Source organism: Trachypithecus francoisi, unplaced genomic scaffold (genome assembly GCF_009764315.1).
Source record: "Trachypithecus francoisi isolate TF-2019V2 unplaced genomic scaffold, Tfra_2.0 Lachesis_group12, whole genome shotgun sequence".
NCBI classification, from domain to species: Eukaryota; Metazoa; Chordata; class Mammalia; order Primates; family Cercopithecidae; genus Trachypithecus; species Trachypithecus francoisi.
In genome coordinates this window covers 87193093-87210643 of record NW_022681457.1, presented here as the reverse complement: position 1 = coordinate 87210643, position 17551 = coordinate 87193093, and the positions used below count along the sequence as shown (strand labels likewise).

The window sequence follows — 17551 nt, the reverse complement described above, 5'->3', positions numbered from 1 at the left end:
AGGTTGCAGTGAGCCAAGATCGCGCCACCGCACTCCAGCCTGGGCGACAAAGTGAGACTCCAACTCAAAAAAAAAAAAGAAAGAAAAGAAAAAGAAATATTCTGATTTGCCTCAGGCAGTTAGGCCCCACCCCTGGAATAGGGTCCTTTCTGACCAGATTACACGGCTGAGAAATTTCCAGAACCGTTAGGAATAGGGAATCCAGCAAAGGGGGCAGGAGAGACAACCAGCACCAGCAAGTCTCCTACAACATGTTTACTGGCCAGTTGTATCTCTAACTGCCATCAGAACAGATGACCACCATGTGAACGGCGCATTAGTGATCCCCATATCTTGTGAGGTGCTCACTATGACCACTCCATCTGTGGGTGGCCACACTGACCACATGAGCTGACGTCAGTCCAGCCACTGCAAGCTCCTGACTGGTTAGATCTGCCCTGGTTGCAAGTTCATCTATGTTCAGCTTCTAGTTCTCCACTCCCATCTGAACCTTCACAGATGGCTCAGCTGGAGACCCCAGGTGAGCCTTGAGCTCCCTTCCAGCCAACTTCCCTGTGCTTTTTTCAAATGCAAGGGGAGGTCCACGAGCTGGACATGGCAAAGAGGGTACAACAGACATGTACACAGCAAAACATAACTGGAACCACTTCAGCTCAGGCATGCATTGACTCAGCAAACATTTACCAACATCCGTGCCAGGTCCTGTGCTGGGAATGCAGAGGACAGTGAGACTCGGGGCCGTCCTCAAGGAGCCACAGTCAGATGGGGAGACAATGGTGGCACAGACCATCCCAGTTCATTATGGAAACACAGAAAGGGAGGCACTTCCCCCTCCTAGGCCAGAAGACGGGAATGTCCACATAGCAGCCTCAGCGGCAGGGCCACTTCAGCCCCATCCCCTACTCTCTAGGCTTCAGGAAAGGCTATGTGGGTTCTCCAGCAGCTTTGAGTCTATCACCAGAGTGGTGTCCCCAGTGCACATTAGGAAGTGTTCAACCCCAAAACTGAGGACCCAACCCCCTTCACATGCTCAGGGCTTTGCAGAATCCTCTCTGGCCCCTTTACTGCAATAGCTCTGGGGGTAAGAGTAGGGGGCAGAGACAGACTCAATCTTTTATCCATTTTCAGGCCATGCCTTTTCCTGGATCTTCAAAACCGGTGGGATTCACCTGTTAAGGCATGCACAGTGAGATCAAAGCAGAAATTTCCACTCCAAACCATTCTTCCCAACTAATACTTGGCATTCAGCCCTTCCTTTGAATTTAACATTGCCCTAATCAGGTCCCCAGGTGAGTCACCAATACTTCAGAGCACCTGTGTGGGTCTGACCCACATCTCTGTGGCAAATGGGGCCAGGGATCCCGGGACAGAGAAAGTCTGACTAGTCCCATTCTCGGCTCTGCCCAGATTAACTTGGACGTGACCAGGGGCAAGTCCCTTTCCTCTTTCTCTTTCAGTTTCCTCATCTATGAAACAAAAGATTCAAGGCCAGATGTGGTGGCTCATGTTTATAATCCTAGCACTTTGGGAAGTGGAGGCCAGCGGATCACTTGAGGTCAGGAGTTTGAGACCAGCCTGGCCAACATGGTGAAACCCCGTCTCTACTAAAAAAATACAAAAATAAAAAAGCCAGGTGTGGTGGCACACACCTGTAGTCCCAGCTACGTGGGGAGCTGAGGCACGAGAATTGCTTGAACCCGGGAGGTGGAGGTTGCACTGAGCTGAGATTGTGCCACTGCACTCCAGCTTGGGTGAGAGTGAGAGACTCCGTCTCAAAAAAAAAAACAAAAAGAAACAAAAGATTTAGCCTAATCAATCCCTATATCTCTATGAGACCTCCTAGCTCTAACAGTCTGACTTGAGGGTTCAGACACAGGGAGGAGGGGTTGCAGCATGGGGGTTGGTTGAGAGAGAAGAGGAGAGACAGGAGCTGGCCAGGGCTCCATAGACAAAAAGGCTGCAAGTTTAGACTTCGGATGCTATCTCCAAATAGGACTGTCCTCAGACACAGGATGCAGACCAAGAGAACTGAACAGAGATGGTTGGCCTAACACCAAAACACCAAAACACACCATCTGTAAGGCCCATAAAATTATATAGATACACACACATATACACACATAAATATATATGGTAGATATATATAATGTATATGGTAAATATATATAATATATGGTAAATATACATATATCTTCTGAATTTTGGAATTAACTTTAGGTTTACAGAAGAGTTGTGAAGATAGTGCAGAGGTCCTGAATACCTATCCTCCAGTTTCAGTTTCCCCTAATGTTATCTTACACCACCCTGGTACATTTCTCTTGGTAACTGTGTGTGTGTGTGTATATATATATATATAGCTACCAAATAAACTTCTGAATTCGGGGTTTTTGTTTTTGTGTTTTGTTTGTTTGTTTGCTTGAAACGGAATCTTGCTCTGTCGCCCAGGTTGGAGTGCAGTGGTGCAATCTCAGCTCACTTCAATCCCTGCCTCCCCAGTTCAAGTGATTCTCCTGCCTCAGCCTCCCAAGTAGTTGGGATTACAGGTGTCCACCACCACGCCCAGCTAATTTGTGTATTTTTAGTAGAGACGGGGTTTCACCATGTTGGTCAGGCTGGTCTCCTGATCTCAGGTGATCCGCCTGCCTCAGCCTAATTTCTGAATTTTGGAATTAACTTTAGGTTTACAGAAGAGTTGCGAAGATAGTACAGAGAGTTCCCGAATATCCGACCTCCAGTTTCGGTTTCCCCTAATGTTATCTTACACCACCCTGGTACATTTCTCAAAACTCAAAAATCCCACATTAGCCCGTCATTAGTAACATAACTGCAGACCTTATTTGGATTTCACTAGCCTCTCTGTTCCTGCTCTCTCTGCTCCACGACATGACCTAGAGTGGCATCCTGCATCTAGGCACCATGTCCGCTGTCCTCTGGTCCATGGCTGCTGCTGTCTTTCTGTGCTTTTGATTTTTTTCTTTTTCACAATGCTTTAATTATTTCTGTGCTTCTTACAACCTTGACAGTTTTGAGGAGTCCTAGTCAGGTATTTTGCAGAACATCCTTTAATTTGGGTTTGTCTAATCTTTTTCTCTGGGGTTACAGGGTTTTAGAAAGAACACCACAGAGGTGAAGTATCCTTCTGGTCATATGTCATGGTGTGGATGGGGCAGAGTTAGCTACATGATAGCCACTAGACTTATCACTGGTGATGTTAACCTTGAGCCCTTGGTTAAAGCGGTGTCTGTAGGTTTCTCCGTTGCATAGTTACTATTCTTCTCTTTCCCTACTCTATTATTTAGAAGCAAGTCCTGAGTCCAGTGTACAGGAAAGGGAAGGGAAATGAATAATTAAGCTCCACCTCCTAGAGGAGAAAGAATCTGCATTCATTATTGGAAATTCTTCTGTAAGGAAGATTTACCTCTTCTCCCTCAGTTGGTTATTGATTCAACAATTTCTTTAAATCGGGGCTGGGTGTGGTGGCTCATGCCTGTAATCCTAGCACTTTGGGGGACCAAGGTGGAGGATTGTTTCAGCCCAGGAGTTCACGACCAGCTTGGGCAACATAGCGAGATCCCCATCTCCACAAAAAAATTTTTAAATTTGCCAGGCTTGGTGGTGCACAACTGTAGTCCTAGCTACTCAGGAGGCTGAAGCAGGAGGATCGTTTAAGCCCAGGAGTTCAAGGTTATAGTGAGCTACGATCACGGCACTGCACTCAAGCCTGGGCAACCTGGCTCTGAAAACAAAAAAAAAATATTTATATCAGTATAAATATTTATTTATACTTTGGGTTATAATTCAGTATTATCCTATTATGTATTCCCTTGCTCATTTGCTCCAGCTTTGGCCATAGGGAGCTGTTCTGGCTCCTGGATCTCTTTGACGCACTCCCATCCTTTCGCGTTTTGAGCACTTCCTAACTCCCTGGCACCACAACACACTCCCGGCTCATCTTTTCCCTGTCCCAGCCCTAAAAAGTCAGCCATCTCTCCAAGGAAATAATGTATTTTTAAAACAAGTTCTCCAATTATCTTGTCAATAGTCCAAATATATTGCACTACATTTAAGTGCATGATTAAAAAAAAAAAGAGTTAATTTGTTCAGTTACCATTTAAAACACACATTGATTTTTGTAGCCCTGCTGTGACATGTCTTGTTGAAATATACCAAGAGTCTCAAACATGGGAGGGATCTGGTCCTTTCTTCACTTCCAGGAGGCCTTGTTGAATTTAAACATCACCTCAGCAGCCACTCTGCTAAGGCTTGAGGGCAGCCGGCCCAGCCTTTCTACAGAGGTAGCCCAGTTCCTGGGTCTTCCCTAGGCTGAGCTGCCCAGTGAAGTAACTGAAAGTCAAGGTCATTTCTGGGACCTTTCCCTCTCCAACCTCACCTCCCAACCCCCCACCACCCTCAGACAGTGACCAGTCCACAAGCTTTGCAGACCCCACCTAGGCTGCCTGGGCACAGGCAGATAGATAGTGGGAGGCCAGGCAGGCTCCAGGAAGGAAGTTAGCCAGTCCAGCTGCCAAGACAGGCGTATGAGAGGCGGAGGGGTTTGTGTGGGCTTGGCATCAGAGGGTTCCTAGAGATTAGGGCCAAAGTTTGCAAAATCCAGCTGTAAATGGAGCAGGGGTTCCCCGAAGAAGCCCTGGGTTCTGTAGAAGACAGTCAGCTTCTTGGGAAGGAACATGAGCCGGAAAACAGTGAGACTGTGGCTCTCTCTGGGAGGGCAGGGAGCAGCATGACTCATCGCCCGGTCCTGCTGGCTCCTACTGGCACAGGGCTGGGCAGCAGAGGGTCTGGGAGCAGGAGCAGAGTCTGGTCTTGTTGCAGCTCCAGAGGAGGTCCCAGGCTGGCAAAGACAACCTAACACATTGGGACATAGGCAGGGTGTTGTGGGGACACTTAGGAGGGTACAACCAGCATCAAAGGAGTCTTGGCTGGCCTCACAGAGGAGGTGACATCATCCAAATGATGAATGGAACTGGCCAGCAAGCGGCTGAGTAGCAGGGAGGGAAGGACACTCTGAACCAAAGAAGAAGCAGAGCAGAGGCCCAAAAGTGTCTGCAAGGCACTGGCCTGTGCCTACCACCCAGTGAGCACTCTATAAATGGGAGGCATTATCTCCGTGATGGATTAGTATTGTCATTATCGTTATTAACCTGGACACATCACTTAATATTTTTACTATCGTAAAGATAGTTACAATAGCAAATAAACGCTTAACATAACTGAGCTCTTCTCATCTGTAAAAGGGGTTTTTGTGAGATTAGGGGTGCAGCCAGCACTGTACTCAGCTGGAGTGACAGCAAGCATGTGAGGTGCCCAGCAAGGGATGTGAGCTGTACGCGGCTCACAAGGCAGGGGGCCTCTCTCCTCAGGTTGCCAAGCCCCTGGAGCTGCTGTGCCTGGGGGACACAGAGAAGGGAACACTTTTGGGTCTTCAAAGATGACCAGGCAACAAAGCAGGAACACGGCTAGGTAGGGGCAGGCAAGCCCAGAGGAACAGCCTCAGGGCCCAGCTAGAGACGCACATGCCTGACTCGCTGAGGTCTTTGGTGGCCTCCTGAACAAGCAGGTGTGGATGGGGAGATGGACTGCCTTGGAGAGAGCTACATGAGTTCCAGCTCCACCAGCCCCTAGTGACTTCACCTTTCTGAATCTCTGAACATCCATTTTCTCCGCTGTACAATTTCATTAAGATACATACAAGAATATCCAAAGCACAGTCTTTGTAATAGAAAAAAAAATCCTAGAAACAACATCCAACAACAGGTGAATGAATAAGTAACCAGTGGTATATTCATAAAACGGGACACTATTCAGTAGTAAAATAAATTACAGGTATGCAGGCAATCAAAATGGATTTTTGAAAATATAATCCTGTATGAAAAAGGAAGTCACATAATTATGGAATGATTCCATTTACACAAAGTAAAAAATAGCAAAACTATACAATATCCCATTTAGGGATGCATACAAAGGTGGTAAAACTACAAGAAAAGCAAGAGAATGACTAGCACAATTAAAATTCAGGAAACTAGTTCTTCAGGATGTCGGGAGAAGGCTGTGATGGGGGCACCCAGAGGGCCTCAAGGTACTGGCACTGGTCTATTTTTTAAGTTAAGTGATAGATACATGGCTTTTTAAATTATTACTATTATCCTTTAAGCTGTACATGTACAGTTGTGTCTATGGTGTCTTTTATAATAAAGTATTTATTATAACACTAGCACTTATAGGACACATGCCTATGATGAGATAGAGAATGTAAGAAAGGACTGGCACATGGTAAGCACTGATGGCATGCGGCTCTGTCCTCCCGCGTGTGGGCTCTGTGTTTTCTCTCTCTCTCTCTCTCACACACACACACACACACACACATACTGGAAGCCAGGCTCCCCTCTGCCCTCAATCACCCGTGGTTCACAAAACGGCAAATAATAGGAGCACTAGAATAGGAGCTCTCCATCCCGGTTCGAGTCTTTCCAGCTGGGGCAGTTTAGCGCAGAATTTCTCAAGGGTAACATCAGCATAATGACCTCTGTCTGTAAGCCCGCGAGTAGATACAGTAAAGTGCTGTGCTCATGCGAGAAATCAGGTCTGATCTGGGAAACTAAAAGCATCTTCACGGAGCAAGGGTGTTCCTCCAGTGAGGGCGGTCAGTGAGTTCTGCGGTGTGGGTGACAGAATTCTTGTGTGGACACTCATGTGGTGATAGGGGTAAATGGGCCTCTTTTGCCTGGTTTTCTGCCTCAGTCATTGTGCATCTGTTGGTTGAACCTGCCTTTCGGTCCTAGTAAGGTACAGATTTCAGGAAAAGTGTACCTGTCCCTGGGGGTGGCCCACCTCTCTGTGATGGCTTCAAGTACAGTGTGTCTTGAGGGGGCCTGACTCCATCTGGAAAGGGCCTGTCTGGATGTACCTGTCTTTATAACCATGGACCTGCCTCCAAGGTGCGTGGACCAACCTCTGTGTACCTGATTCACTCGATGCGCACCTGACCATAGCTTCATCAGGCAGGATGTACCTGTCAAGTTCTTAGGTCCTAGTGTTCGCGGCTTTACTTCTCCTGGTACCGCCGTCCGCACCTGGGTCAGTGCGCCCCCGGCAGGTGCGTGTACCTGGTTCAGTCCGTGCTTATCTTGCGCGTTCGGGCCGCCAGTGTCCCGCTCGGAGCTCATCGCCGCCGCGGCCTTGAGGCGGTGTCCCCAGGACCCTGACCCCCTGGTTGGCGTCGTCCGGCGCGCAGCGGCCGCGGGGGCGGGACCGCGACTCGAGGGGCGGAGCAGGAAGGGACTCGAAGCTCCGCCCCCAGGGCGGTTCCGGACGGGCCCGCCCCTTGCCCGCTTCCGCGTCAGCGCTTCACCACTACCTGCCCGCGCGCCGCCCCATATAAAGGAGCCGCCGGCCTTACCCCTGGGATTCGGCCCCATGGAGACGCCGCCGGCCGCGGCTGGCGCTCGGCGGGGTGAGGCGCGGCGGGGAGGGCGCGGGCCTCGGCGGGGAGGCGGCAGGGAGCGCTCCGGCGGGGTCCGAGCCGAGCCGAGGGGAGGGGAGGGGAGGGGAAGGGCGGGGTCCTGTTACCCAGCCCGCCGTGCCTCAGTACCCCTCCAACTTAGCCCAAGTTGAGAGAGTCGGAGAAGAGCACCAGGGTCCGGATCGGGGGCCGAGCGGGCTCGGGTCTCGGGCCGGGACAGCCTCGGCGTCACCAGCTCCCGGCAGCCAACCAGAGTTTCCCAGCAACTTTTCTCCCCGCGGGTCACCCCGGAAACTTGCCCTCCCGGGCTCCGGGAGTCCGGCCACGGGCCTTGCGCTGCTTGGGCCTGAGCTCTGAGTGCTGGACGGGTGGGCGAAAGCGATGGCCCCAGTGGGGAAGCCCCGGGCCTCGCAACGCACTTCCAACCCCAGGATTCCGTCTGAGAACCCCGTCCCGCCTTCTGGGCCCCCTGGGTTGCCGTGGGGATTCGAGTCTTTCCAGCTGGGGCAGTTCCAGTCTTAGTTCAGACTAAGTTCCGATCTTCGAGCCACCAGCTAACAGCTGGATGACCTTGACCAAGTTTTTAATGTCTGTGCCTCAGTTTCTCCCTTTATAGAATGGAAATGGGAATGCCTAGCTGGGAGAGCTTTTGAGAGGACAACCTGAACTAATAACATGATGTAGTGTGTAGTGCCACCCATCCCTCATCCTGCTGGGTGTGGGGATGGGAGGGTGGGAGAGAGCGCTATTCCCTGTCCCTAACCCTGTTGGTTGTTCAGTAGGAGCTGTGGCGTGGTGCCTTCCAGGAGTCTGAGCTATGAGTGGCCCCTGTGGAGAGAAGCCTGTCCTGGAAGCCAGCCCCACCATGAGTCTGTGGGAATTTGAGGACAGCCATAGCCACAGCCGTCAGGGCACCCCCAGGCCAGCCCAAGAGCCGGCAGCTGAGGAGGCCTCGGCCGTGGAACTGCAGATGAAGGTGGACTTCTTCCGGAAGCTGGGCTATTCATCCACGGAGATCCACAGCGTCCTACAGAAGCTGGGCGTCCAGGCAGACACCAACACGGTGCTGGGCGAGCTGGTGAAACACGGGACGGCCACCGAGCGGGAGCGCCAGGCCTCACCGGACCCCTGCCCTCAGCTCCCTCTAGTCCCGCGGGGTGGGGGCACCCCTAAGGCTGCCAACCTGGAACCTCCACTCCCAGAGGAGGACAAGGAGGGCAGTGACCTGAGACCAGTGGTCATCGATGGGAGCAACGTAGCCATGAGGTAAGTGTCGCTTCTGTGGCCAAGACACATGAGGTTCGCATCTCTCCTGTGGCCAGGACACATAGAAGGATGACTGTCTGCAGCTCTGGTGGGCTGGAAGGAGTGACTGTCTTCTTAGGGACTGGTCTAGAGGGAGGGAAAGCCTTCTATGAGGCTTGCCTAGGGTCGCACTACTGGTGACAGAGGCAGGGTTCCAGCCCAGGTCCCTCTGTCCACAGAGCTCGCCTCATGCTGTGGGTCCCTCCCTGAGGCCAGCACTGTGTCTCCGCTCCTCTCCTGCAATGTGAGGCAGGGCTGTAAAGGGGACCAACCCTTACGCAGCAGCTCACTCACCCCTCTGAACCTGATCTCCTCAGGTGGGTGTTGTGAGGAGGGGTTATGTGGGTCCTGGAGAGGAGCAAGCGTTCAGGAACCAAAGTAGTGGTAGCAGGCAGTGGTAGTAAGCAGTTGTTGTTGTTGTTATTTCAGGGGCTGGGCTTCTGAGGCCTTCTTGTCTCAGACCTGGGCTCCCACGAAAACAGGTCCAGCGACTATGTCCAAGAGTGACCTCAAGGCTGGGTCCAGTTTTACATGGGTTGTGGGCCGGTGGCCTAATACTCTGGCCTCAGGTGAGCTGCGACTTGGATCCGCACTGATTCAGCTGAAGCAGCCTGGGCTGGACTGGTCTCTGGAGGTTCCCTGGGGCCAGAGCCAGGGCTCAGCCCCCAGTGACTCCCACCCCCATCCCCAAGCACAGGAATGGGGTGGGGAGGTAGGGGCAGAGGGGGAAGCCAGGACTGCTGCTGACCTTGGGGAACCCAGACTTCTCCTGTCAATCCAGGCCCCACCCTCTGGCCCCACTTTTTTCCCAGTTCCCTCCCAGGCAGGCCGATGAGTCAGTGCTGGGTGGATGGCTCACTGGGAAAAGTTCCTATTAGCATGGATGGGGAGACCCCAGACACAGGGCTGGGAAGGGCTGCTTTCCTGGCTGCCCCGAGGGAGCTCCTAGGTGGGCTACCCAAAGCTGGCATGACATCGGCCTCTGCCCTCTCTGATTTGTGGCCCCCGTGGGACAAGTTCACTGTCCAGCTGGCCCTGGCCCGGCTCAGCAGGCATGCAGCTGAGGCCTCTTCCCTCCTTCTGTCACCTTCAGGCCAGTCTTTCTCTCTCTGACTTGGGCTGAGCCTGGGTGGGAGGCTGAGAAAATCCAGTTTCTATGCCAAGAGGCAGCAGGTTACAGCCTGTGCTTCGAGATTAGCGGGGGTCCCTCTCAGTGTCCAGCCTCATGTGGCTGGGCTAGGAGCTAGGTTGGATCTGTATGACTCCTTCCTCTGGAGGCGTGGGCCAGGAGCGGCTGAGCCTTGGGAGCAGCCGAGTGCGGTGTGTGTTTGTATCCAGAAGGAGGAGGGACATGGGAGGAGGGGCTGTGATGTTGGGGGGTGCTCAGAGGAGCCTGCTCCTGAGAAGCAGAGCCACGCACCCACCTCGGGGGTTTCTGAGCTGGGGTAGTGGCAGGAGGGGAATTCCAGCCTCAAACTTCCTGTCTCAGCTGCTACTTGGTTCCTGCCCGGCCACCCCCCTCCTCCCCAGAGGCAGGCGGGCTAGCCCCATCATATGCAAATTATGGGGAAATTCACCTCTGTTTCCTTCTAAGGGAATTTTTCTCCACTCGCCAGGCCCAGCCCAGGCATATCTTTTCACCTGGGGAGACTGGCCCAGCCCTGCCCTCTGTCCTGGGGAAGGAGCAGTCTAGCTGGAGTCCTCTACACACACTTCCTATCAGTGTCTGCTTCGCCAGGCTGGGGGACCCTGACCTTACGGGCAAAGAGGACTGGGGTGGGGGCAGGGATGTCTGGTTTTCCTGTGCCAGCAGCGCTTCCTCCAGTGCAGTGAAACAGACTAAAGCTAGCTGTAGGGAGGCAGTCCAGGCCTCGTGTGCTCTACCAAGAGGGCTCTGATAGCACCCACTGATCACAGTTTTTCCATCTGCTGAGGGAATATTCAGGTGCTAGGGCTGCTGAGAACCGACTTGTCCCCAGCCAAGATTTTCAATGCCCAGAGGCAGTGCACTGCCCTGGGAGCCCTGGCATCCCATTAGTTCCCAAGGCTCCAAGATACCAGCCTAGGATCACGTGCCTGGAGGGAGGCGGGTGGGTGGATACATGCGCACACTGCATACCTGAGAGAAGGAGCCAGGCCTGGGGTGACCCAGCTGCCACGGTTTTGAGAGGCAGGGCAGAAGGCCCAGGGAAGGGGGTGATGTGATGGGGGAAGCACTGGGCATTGTGAAGACACAGACCAGGGACCTGACACATTGTGGAAGGTCAGGGAAGGCTTCTCAGAGGCAGTGACATCTCACAAGCGTTTTGAAGGAAGAGCAGGAGTTTGCCCCCAGCATTGTTTCTCCCGTTCGCCACCTGTCTCTTATAACACACTTTGTTCAAACTCAATTTTGGAAGCTTTGTTCTCCCAAATTCTGGGTCTTCTGTTAGAGACAGGAAGGCAACCCAGTGGCCCAGACCTGGGTTCCAGTTCTGACTGTCTCTTACCACTAGCCAGGTGACCTTGGACGAGTCCCAGAGCCTTCCTTTCCTTCACGGTAGCAAGCCCTATAAGAATGAAGCCATATATCTGGCTGCCAGTGGGAGTTCGGTGCCTGCGAACCCCTGCTCATTCCCTGTGATCAGGGTCTATGTCTGCCTTTATACCTACCTGAGCATTAACGTACAGGGTGGTGATAGGCACAGGTCCTGGGCCTGCATCGCTGTTCCACCGTTACTGCTATGTGACCCTGGTGACTAAGCTGCCTTCTCTGGACCACAGTTTTCATCTGAAAAACAGGGAAGGGGATGATGGTGGTATAGTGCCCTCCTCACAAGCTTGCTGATGATTCAGTGTTAGGCGCTTAGAACAGGGCCTGGTTCACAGCTCTCAGCAAATGGGAACTTTTCTTATAAGCAGGCTGGCAGATGGGGCGGGGAGATCAGGGGAGGATGAGTGCTGCCCTGGGCTGAACTTTGTCTCCCCTACAATTTAGAGACCTTCAGACCCTGGTGCCCCAGCCTTGCCCCCAAACAGCCTCCATGGCCCCCAGCTGCCCTACCTTCTCTTAAGGCTCCAGCTATCACCCCTTACCTCCCCCACTCCCGTTAAAGACACCCACAGGATGTGGTAGGCCCTGGACTTGCCTCTTTTGCGTAACATTTATTCTATTTTATTTGCCAAATATGAGAGTCTAAGCTGTTCACTGAGGGGGCAGTGAGAGGTGGGGCTGCTGGTCCTAGGAGCTCTTCCATGACACTTAGTGTTACCTGGGAGCCCCAAGCCCCAGTCCTCCATCCCCCAGGAAATCCAGTTGGAACCCCTACTTTGCAGGGCCATCTTTGGCCTGAAGCCACCAGGAAAGCTGTCCTGCTGACTGACCCCTCTTAAGGAAACTGCAGACTGCTGGGCCCATTTTCAGATAGAGGAACGGAGAGCTGCAGCAGCCCAGGAACCCCACCAGGCGTCCTTCTGGGTGCAGCCACCTGTGGGTGGGGCGCGGCCTGGTCTGAGACCAAGGCAGGGCCCATGCCTCACTCAGCTGTCCTTGCTAAGAGTCCCCCGGCGTCTTCCTGATGGTCTTTCAGCCTTGGGGTGAAAGGCGTTTGGGAGAATTGCCATCTTGGGAGGAAAAGTAGTACCCTTTCACTTTCAGACTGAAAGGGGAGCCTGCTCCACTCTGGCGCTTTCTATCCCACGCTGAAGGCTGGAGTTGCCAGCCCCTTCCCCTTTGCCCTTCTCAGGCCCCAGTCCCTGAGGTGTGTGTGAGGACTGAACTTTAATCCGGAGCAATCTGGTTTCTCCTCAGTCAGCCCAGCCGGTGCTTCCCCCGCCCCCACCCACGCTGCAAGAGGCGAAGGAGGGGTGGTGACTCAGTGTGCATGTGTACGTCTGTCCCTGTGGTCCCGGCAGCTTGCCGGGTGGGGCAGGAACCAGAAGTCTCCCGGCACCTTTCCCCCACCCCCAGGTGTGTTGCAAGTGGCCTGGCCCTCCCCCACCGTGGGGAGCAGTGCTGCCAGCTTCCTGGGCGCTTCCTCACTTTCAGGAGATGGAGCCTCAGGGAAAGTCCCAGCGGGGCCTGGCCATCCTGGAGTTGTGGGAACTGGCACTGGGAATGGAGTCCTTGGCCTTGGGCCCCACCTGCAGAGGGCCAGGGCCTGAGCCCTAGGGAAAGAGGAAGGGGCTGGCTACTCCAAAGGGGAAGGGGCTGCTCACCACCACCACGAAAGCCAGGGCAGGGGTGGGGTGTGACAGCTCCCCTCCTGCTGCTCAGGCCTAGGGGGTGGCAGGCTGGCCATCAGTGTGGGCTAACCCTGTCCTCCTCTCCCTCCCAGCCATGGGAACAAGGAGGTCTTCTCCTGCCGGGGCATCCTTCTGGCAGTGAACTGGTTTCTGGAGCGGGGCCACACAGACATCACAGTGTTTGTGCCATCCTGGAGGAAGGAGCAGCCTCGGCCCGATGTGCCCATCACAGGTGAGTGGTGCCTCTGGAGGTGGGATGGTCTTACTGCCCCAGCAGCCCTGGTTCTCCCCAAGAGAGACCCTCTGGGAGTGGCCTAACTTCTAGAACTCAAGCAGGGACCAGCATTTCTTTTCTCAGTTTTTTCTGTCCTTAGCAACCTGCTCTGAACGGTGGTCATTGGAGGTCATCTTGTCTAGTCTTCTGCCTCAGATGTGGGGCCCCTCCCTCATCCTACTGGTGGGCAGGTCGCTCTTTCAACCTCCCCAGTGGTAGAGGGGCAGTGCCACATAGTGGTTAAGCCTGTGGGCTCTGAGTCAAGACATCCAGAGTTGGAATCCTGGCTCTGTCCCCTCTTGGCACCCTGGCCTGGGCAGGGATCTCTGTTAGCCCTGCTCCATGTGCTCCTCATCTGAAACATGGGGTCACTGTCAGCGGAGGATGTTGACAGCAGCGCCTTCCTCATGAGATTGTATAAGTTAACACATAGTTAAGTGCTGAGAAGAGTACCTGGCACGTGGTAGACGCTCAGTATATGTTAGCTGTTACCACTGTTCTTGCAAGAGCCCCCAGCTTTTGGAGGTAAAAACTGAATCAGTTTCTCTAGAAGTCTTGAGATCTAGGAGCAGGCTGTCCGGGACTGCAGGCTCCAGGAAGAGGGGCCCTTTCCACTTCCTCACATCTGTGTCCCTGTGGTCCCAGCAGCACCCCAGGTGGGGCATGGTGAGTGGCCTGACCTTTCCCCACCATGGGATTTAGCGACCTTGTCCTGGCAATGCAAGGGACAGAACCAAAATACTTCTCCCACCCCAGAGCAAGCTGGGGCTCATTCACGGACCCCTCAGAACAGGCTGGATGAAAGCCAAAGCCAAGACCACATCTGGCTTGAACAGGCCTGATGTCCAGAGGGAGAAAAGGAGCAAGGCCAGCTCTGTGCTTGGAGCCTTTGCCGTGCAGGCCCTGGCGTCTGTGCTCAGATGTTCTTGGTCTTCAGGCAGCAAACTGTGCTGGGCCAAGGGAGGGGCTGGGGTGTGGAAGAGGCCTCGGCAGAGCTAGTTCTTGCCCCCGTGACCTTGGCGTTAACAGCTCCTGTGCATGGCCACCAGCAGGTTAGGGAGCTCTGTAGGCCTGGCTCTGGGTCCCGCTGGGCCCTGACCTGTGTGTTCCCGTCACCTCCCAGACCAGCACATCCTGTGGGAACTGGAGAAGAAGAAGATCCTGGTGTTCACACCATCGCGGCGCGTGGGTGGCAAGCGGGTGGTGTGCTATGACGACAGATTCATCGTGAAGCTGGCCTACGAATCTGATGGGATCGTGGTTTCCAACGACACGTACCGTGACCTCCAGGGCGAGCGGCAGGAGTGGAAGCGCTTCATCGAGGAGCGGCTGCTCATGTACTCCTTCGTCAATGACAAGTATGTTCCTCCCAGAGGCCCTGATGGACTTGGGGTCCACAGGGGAAGCCAGAGATGCCCTTGGCAGGGGTGGAGCTGGGGGCTGGGCTCTGCGGGGCCCTGCAGCCATGGGAGGTTGTGGTCTTCGCTCCAGGCAGCTTTGAGAGTGAGACGGACAGCTCAGCACATAGGCAAAATCAGACCAGGACCGGCAGGCTGTGGGGTGGAGAGAATGGCTAATTTGGGAGATAGAGCCGTAGCACTTATGAGGGGATGTGGTTGGGGTTCCAGGTGGCCTCTCTACGAACCAACATGGCATCTCTCGAGCAGAAGCCATGGGCCAGTGGGTATGAGCTGCCATCCCCCCGATGACCTCAGAGAGAGTTCCCCTAAAGGTGCCCATGGGCTGTGGCCCTCTAGACCGGGGATTCCTTTCTCCTCCCTTGGTATGATCCCACCCAGAGAGCAGTTTTAGGGGGTCCTGGACAGGCCCCAGTTTTAGGTGTCACTCTCCTGTTCTTCCCAGCAAGGCTTGCCATCGGCCCCTTCTCAGCAATTAGAAGTCCCTGCATGGCTCCCACCTCCAGAGAGTTCTTTGCACCCTCTGCAGGTTTATGCCTCCTGATGACCCACTGGGCCGGCACGGGCCCAGCCTGGACAACTTCCTGCGTAAGAAGCCACTCACTTTGGAGCACAGGAAGCAGCCGTGTCCCTATGGTACGGAACCCAGCCTGCCCTCCCCGGCCCTCCTCACTCCTGCCCCTCCTCTCACCTGTCTGCCTGTGCCGTTTTCCTCTTGGGGACCTCTACCATTGGACCACCCAACCCCATGTCCTGTGCCACACCTTCCCTGCTCTCACCCCTGGTTCTGAAGTGCCTCTGCTTAGAGTCCCTCTTGATTCCTCTTGCAGGGAGGAAATGCACCTACGGGATCAAGTGCCGATTTTTCCACCCAGAGCGGCCAAGCTGCCCCCAGCGCTCTGTGGCAGATGAGCTCCGCGCCAATGCTCTCCTCTCACCCCCCAGGGCCCCAAGCAAGGACAAAAGTGGCCGGCGGCCTTCACCTTCGTCCCAGTCCAGTTCTCTGCTAACCGAAAGTGAGCAATGCAGCCTGGATGGGAAGAAGCTGGGGGCCCAGGGATCCCCAGGGCCCCGCCAGGAGGGTCTAACACAGACCTATGCCCCATCAGGCAGGAGCCTCCCACCTAGTGGGGGCAGTGGCAGCAGCTTCGGGCCCACAGACTGGCTCCCGCAGACTCTGGACTCACTCCCGTACGTCTCCCAGGATTGCCTGGACTCCGGCATTGGCTCCCTGGAGAGCCAGATGTCGGAACTGTGGGGGGTTCGAGGAGGAGGCCCTGGTGAGCCAGGCCCACGCCGAGCCCCTTACACGGGCTACAGTCCCTATGGATCTGAGCTCCCAGCCACTGCGGCCTTCTCTGCCTTTGGCCGGGCCATGGGTGCTGGCCACTTCAGTGTCCCTGCCGACTACCCACCTCCGCCCCCTGCCTTTCCACCTCGAGAGTACTGGTCTGAACCATACCCACTGCCCCCACCCACACCAGTCCTTCAAGAGCCCCCAGTGCAGAGCCCAGGGGCTGGCAGGAGCCCGTGGGGCAGGGCAGGCAGCCTGGCCAAGGAGCAGGCCAGCGTGTATACCAAGCTGTGTGGTGTGTTTCCCCCGCACCTGGTGGAGGCCGTGATGGGGCGCTTCCCACAGCTCCTGGACCCCCAGCAGCTGGCTGCCGAGATCCTCTCTTACAAGTCCCAGCACCCCAGTGAGTAAGCTGCCCGTGGCTGGCAAGGGCAGCACCCCCAGCCTCCACGGGCTGTCAGGCTGAGCCTTGGGCCATCGAGCAGCCCATTCCCAGCCCTGAGGCCCACCCTGGAGACTGGACAGAGGGAGGATTCAAGTTGGGAAGGAAACCCACAAACCAAAGATACTGTAGGATTGGTTCTGGCCCATGCAGCACCTCTGGCTGTCTGCCTGAGTGGGTCAGAAACGATCACCCTGTTGATACACATTGTATCTCTGTAGTTTAAGGAGACGCTGCCGGTAACGGCGTCAGTCCATGGCTGAGGCCCAAACCGTCTTTTCTCTCGGAGGGTGGGGAGAGAGGTGGGGGCAGCAGAGGCCTGGGCTGGGTGCCCTGTGCACGCCACCCCACTTCCGCTCTACCCCTAGGACGTTGGCCTTGGCTGGCTAGTTGGGCACTGTGTGCCCGCCCTCCAAGGGCCTCCTCTACGCCAATGAGGCCTCATCCGTGCTCTCGCTGGGCACGTGGCTTCATGTCAGTAAGCAAGATGCTTCTTAATAACCTACCTTCTGCCCCACTCTGTTCCTTATCCCACTGCCCCTGTAAGGGTCAAGGGCCCTCTGTCTACACGCTCCTCCTCCTCCTCCATCCTCTATTCAGAGTCATCTCGCCCTTCCCCACAGGTGGGGAACATGTGTATGTGTACACATGTAAATTTTAAATATTTTAAGCAGAAAGTCCTTACCTCCGGTAATACATCAATAAAGTACAATCAATGCGAGCCCTTTCAAGAGGTGATTGTCTTTGTTACACTCAGGGCGTTGGGCTGGCCTCTGGGTGAGGAAAGGCCAGCAGGTGTGCACCCTGACCTCCTTCACCCCAGGAGGAAGCCCTTCCACACCAGCTCCCTGACCCTTCTCTGGAAGGAAGATTTCTAACATTCACCAGGAATGCTTAGCCCCTTGGGGATGGGGCATCTTTCCCGAGGCCTTGGTCTGGGCCTTGTTAGGAGGGGCCCATGGACGCACAAGTGGGCAGGCAGCTGCAGGGGGCAGTTAGGCTGCAAAAGTGTAAAAGGGCTTGGAGTCTAGTTTTATCTGCAAAAAGAAATCTTATTTACAATATACTTGGGCTTCTGTTTGTTTTGTGGGACAGGAAGCTAAAATACCAGACT

General features: G+C 54.6%; 2 protein-coding genes across 8 annotated transcripts in view; one reads left to right on the top strand and one right to left on the bottom strand.

Annotated features, from left to right (window-relative positions):
* The window catches only part of LOC117092861, a 129068-nt gene extending 121617 nt beyond the window's left edge, over window positions 1-7451 (bottom strand). For 3 of the 4 annotated variants that reach the window (XM_033227084.1, XM_033227081.1, XM_033227085.1), the window contains exon 1: window positions 7031-7451. In XM_033227084.1, coding sequence (XP_033082975.1) covers window positions 7031-7436 — 406 coding nt within the window. In that variant the 5' untranslated portion in view covers window positions 7437-7451. The remainder of the gene's footprint in view (window positions 1-7030) is intronic. The other variant, XM_033227082.1, reaches the window with a different exon arrangement.
* ZC3H12A (zinc finger CCCH-type containing 12A) lies at window positions 7336-17168 on the top strand. 4 transcript variants are annotated; one of them, XM_033227079.1, is made up of 7 exons: window positions 7336-7471; window positions 8260-8746; window positions 13102-13241; window positions 14407-14641; window positions 15231-15337; window positions 15532-15717; window positions 15811-17168. In XM_033227079.1, exons 2-7 carry the CDS (start codon window positions 8298-8300, stop codon window positions 16404-16406), a joined length of 1713 nt encoding a protein of 570 aa, XP_033082970.1. In that variant the 5' UTR covers window positions 7336-7471; window positions 8260-8297; the 3' UTR covers window positions 16407-17168. The 4 variants fall into 4 exon arrangements, with proteins under 4 accessions (XP_033082970.1, XP_033082968.1, XP_033082969.1 ...); XM_033227077.1 differs by having other exon boundaries at window positions 15532-17168; XM_033227078.1 differs by having other exon boundaries at window positions 7337-7471; window positions 8263-8746; window positions 15532-17168.
* Window positions 17169-17551: the final 383 nt, after the last annotated feature.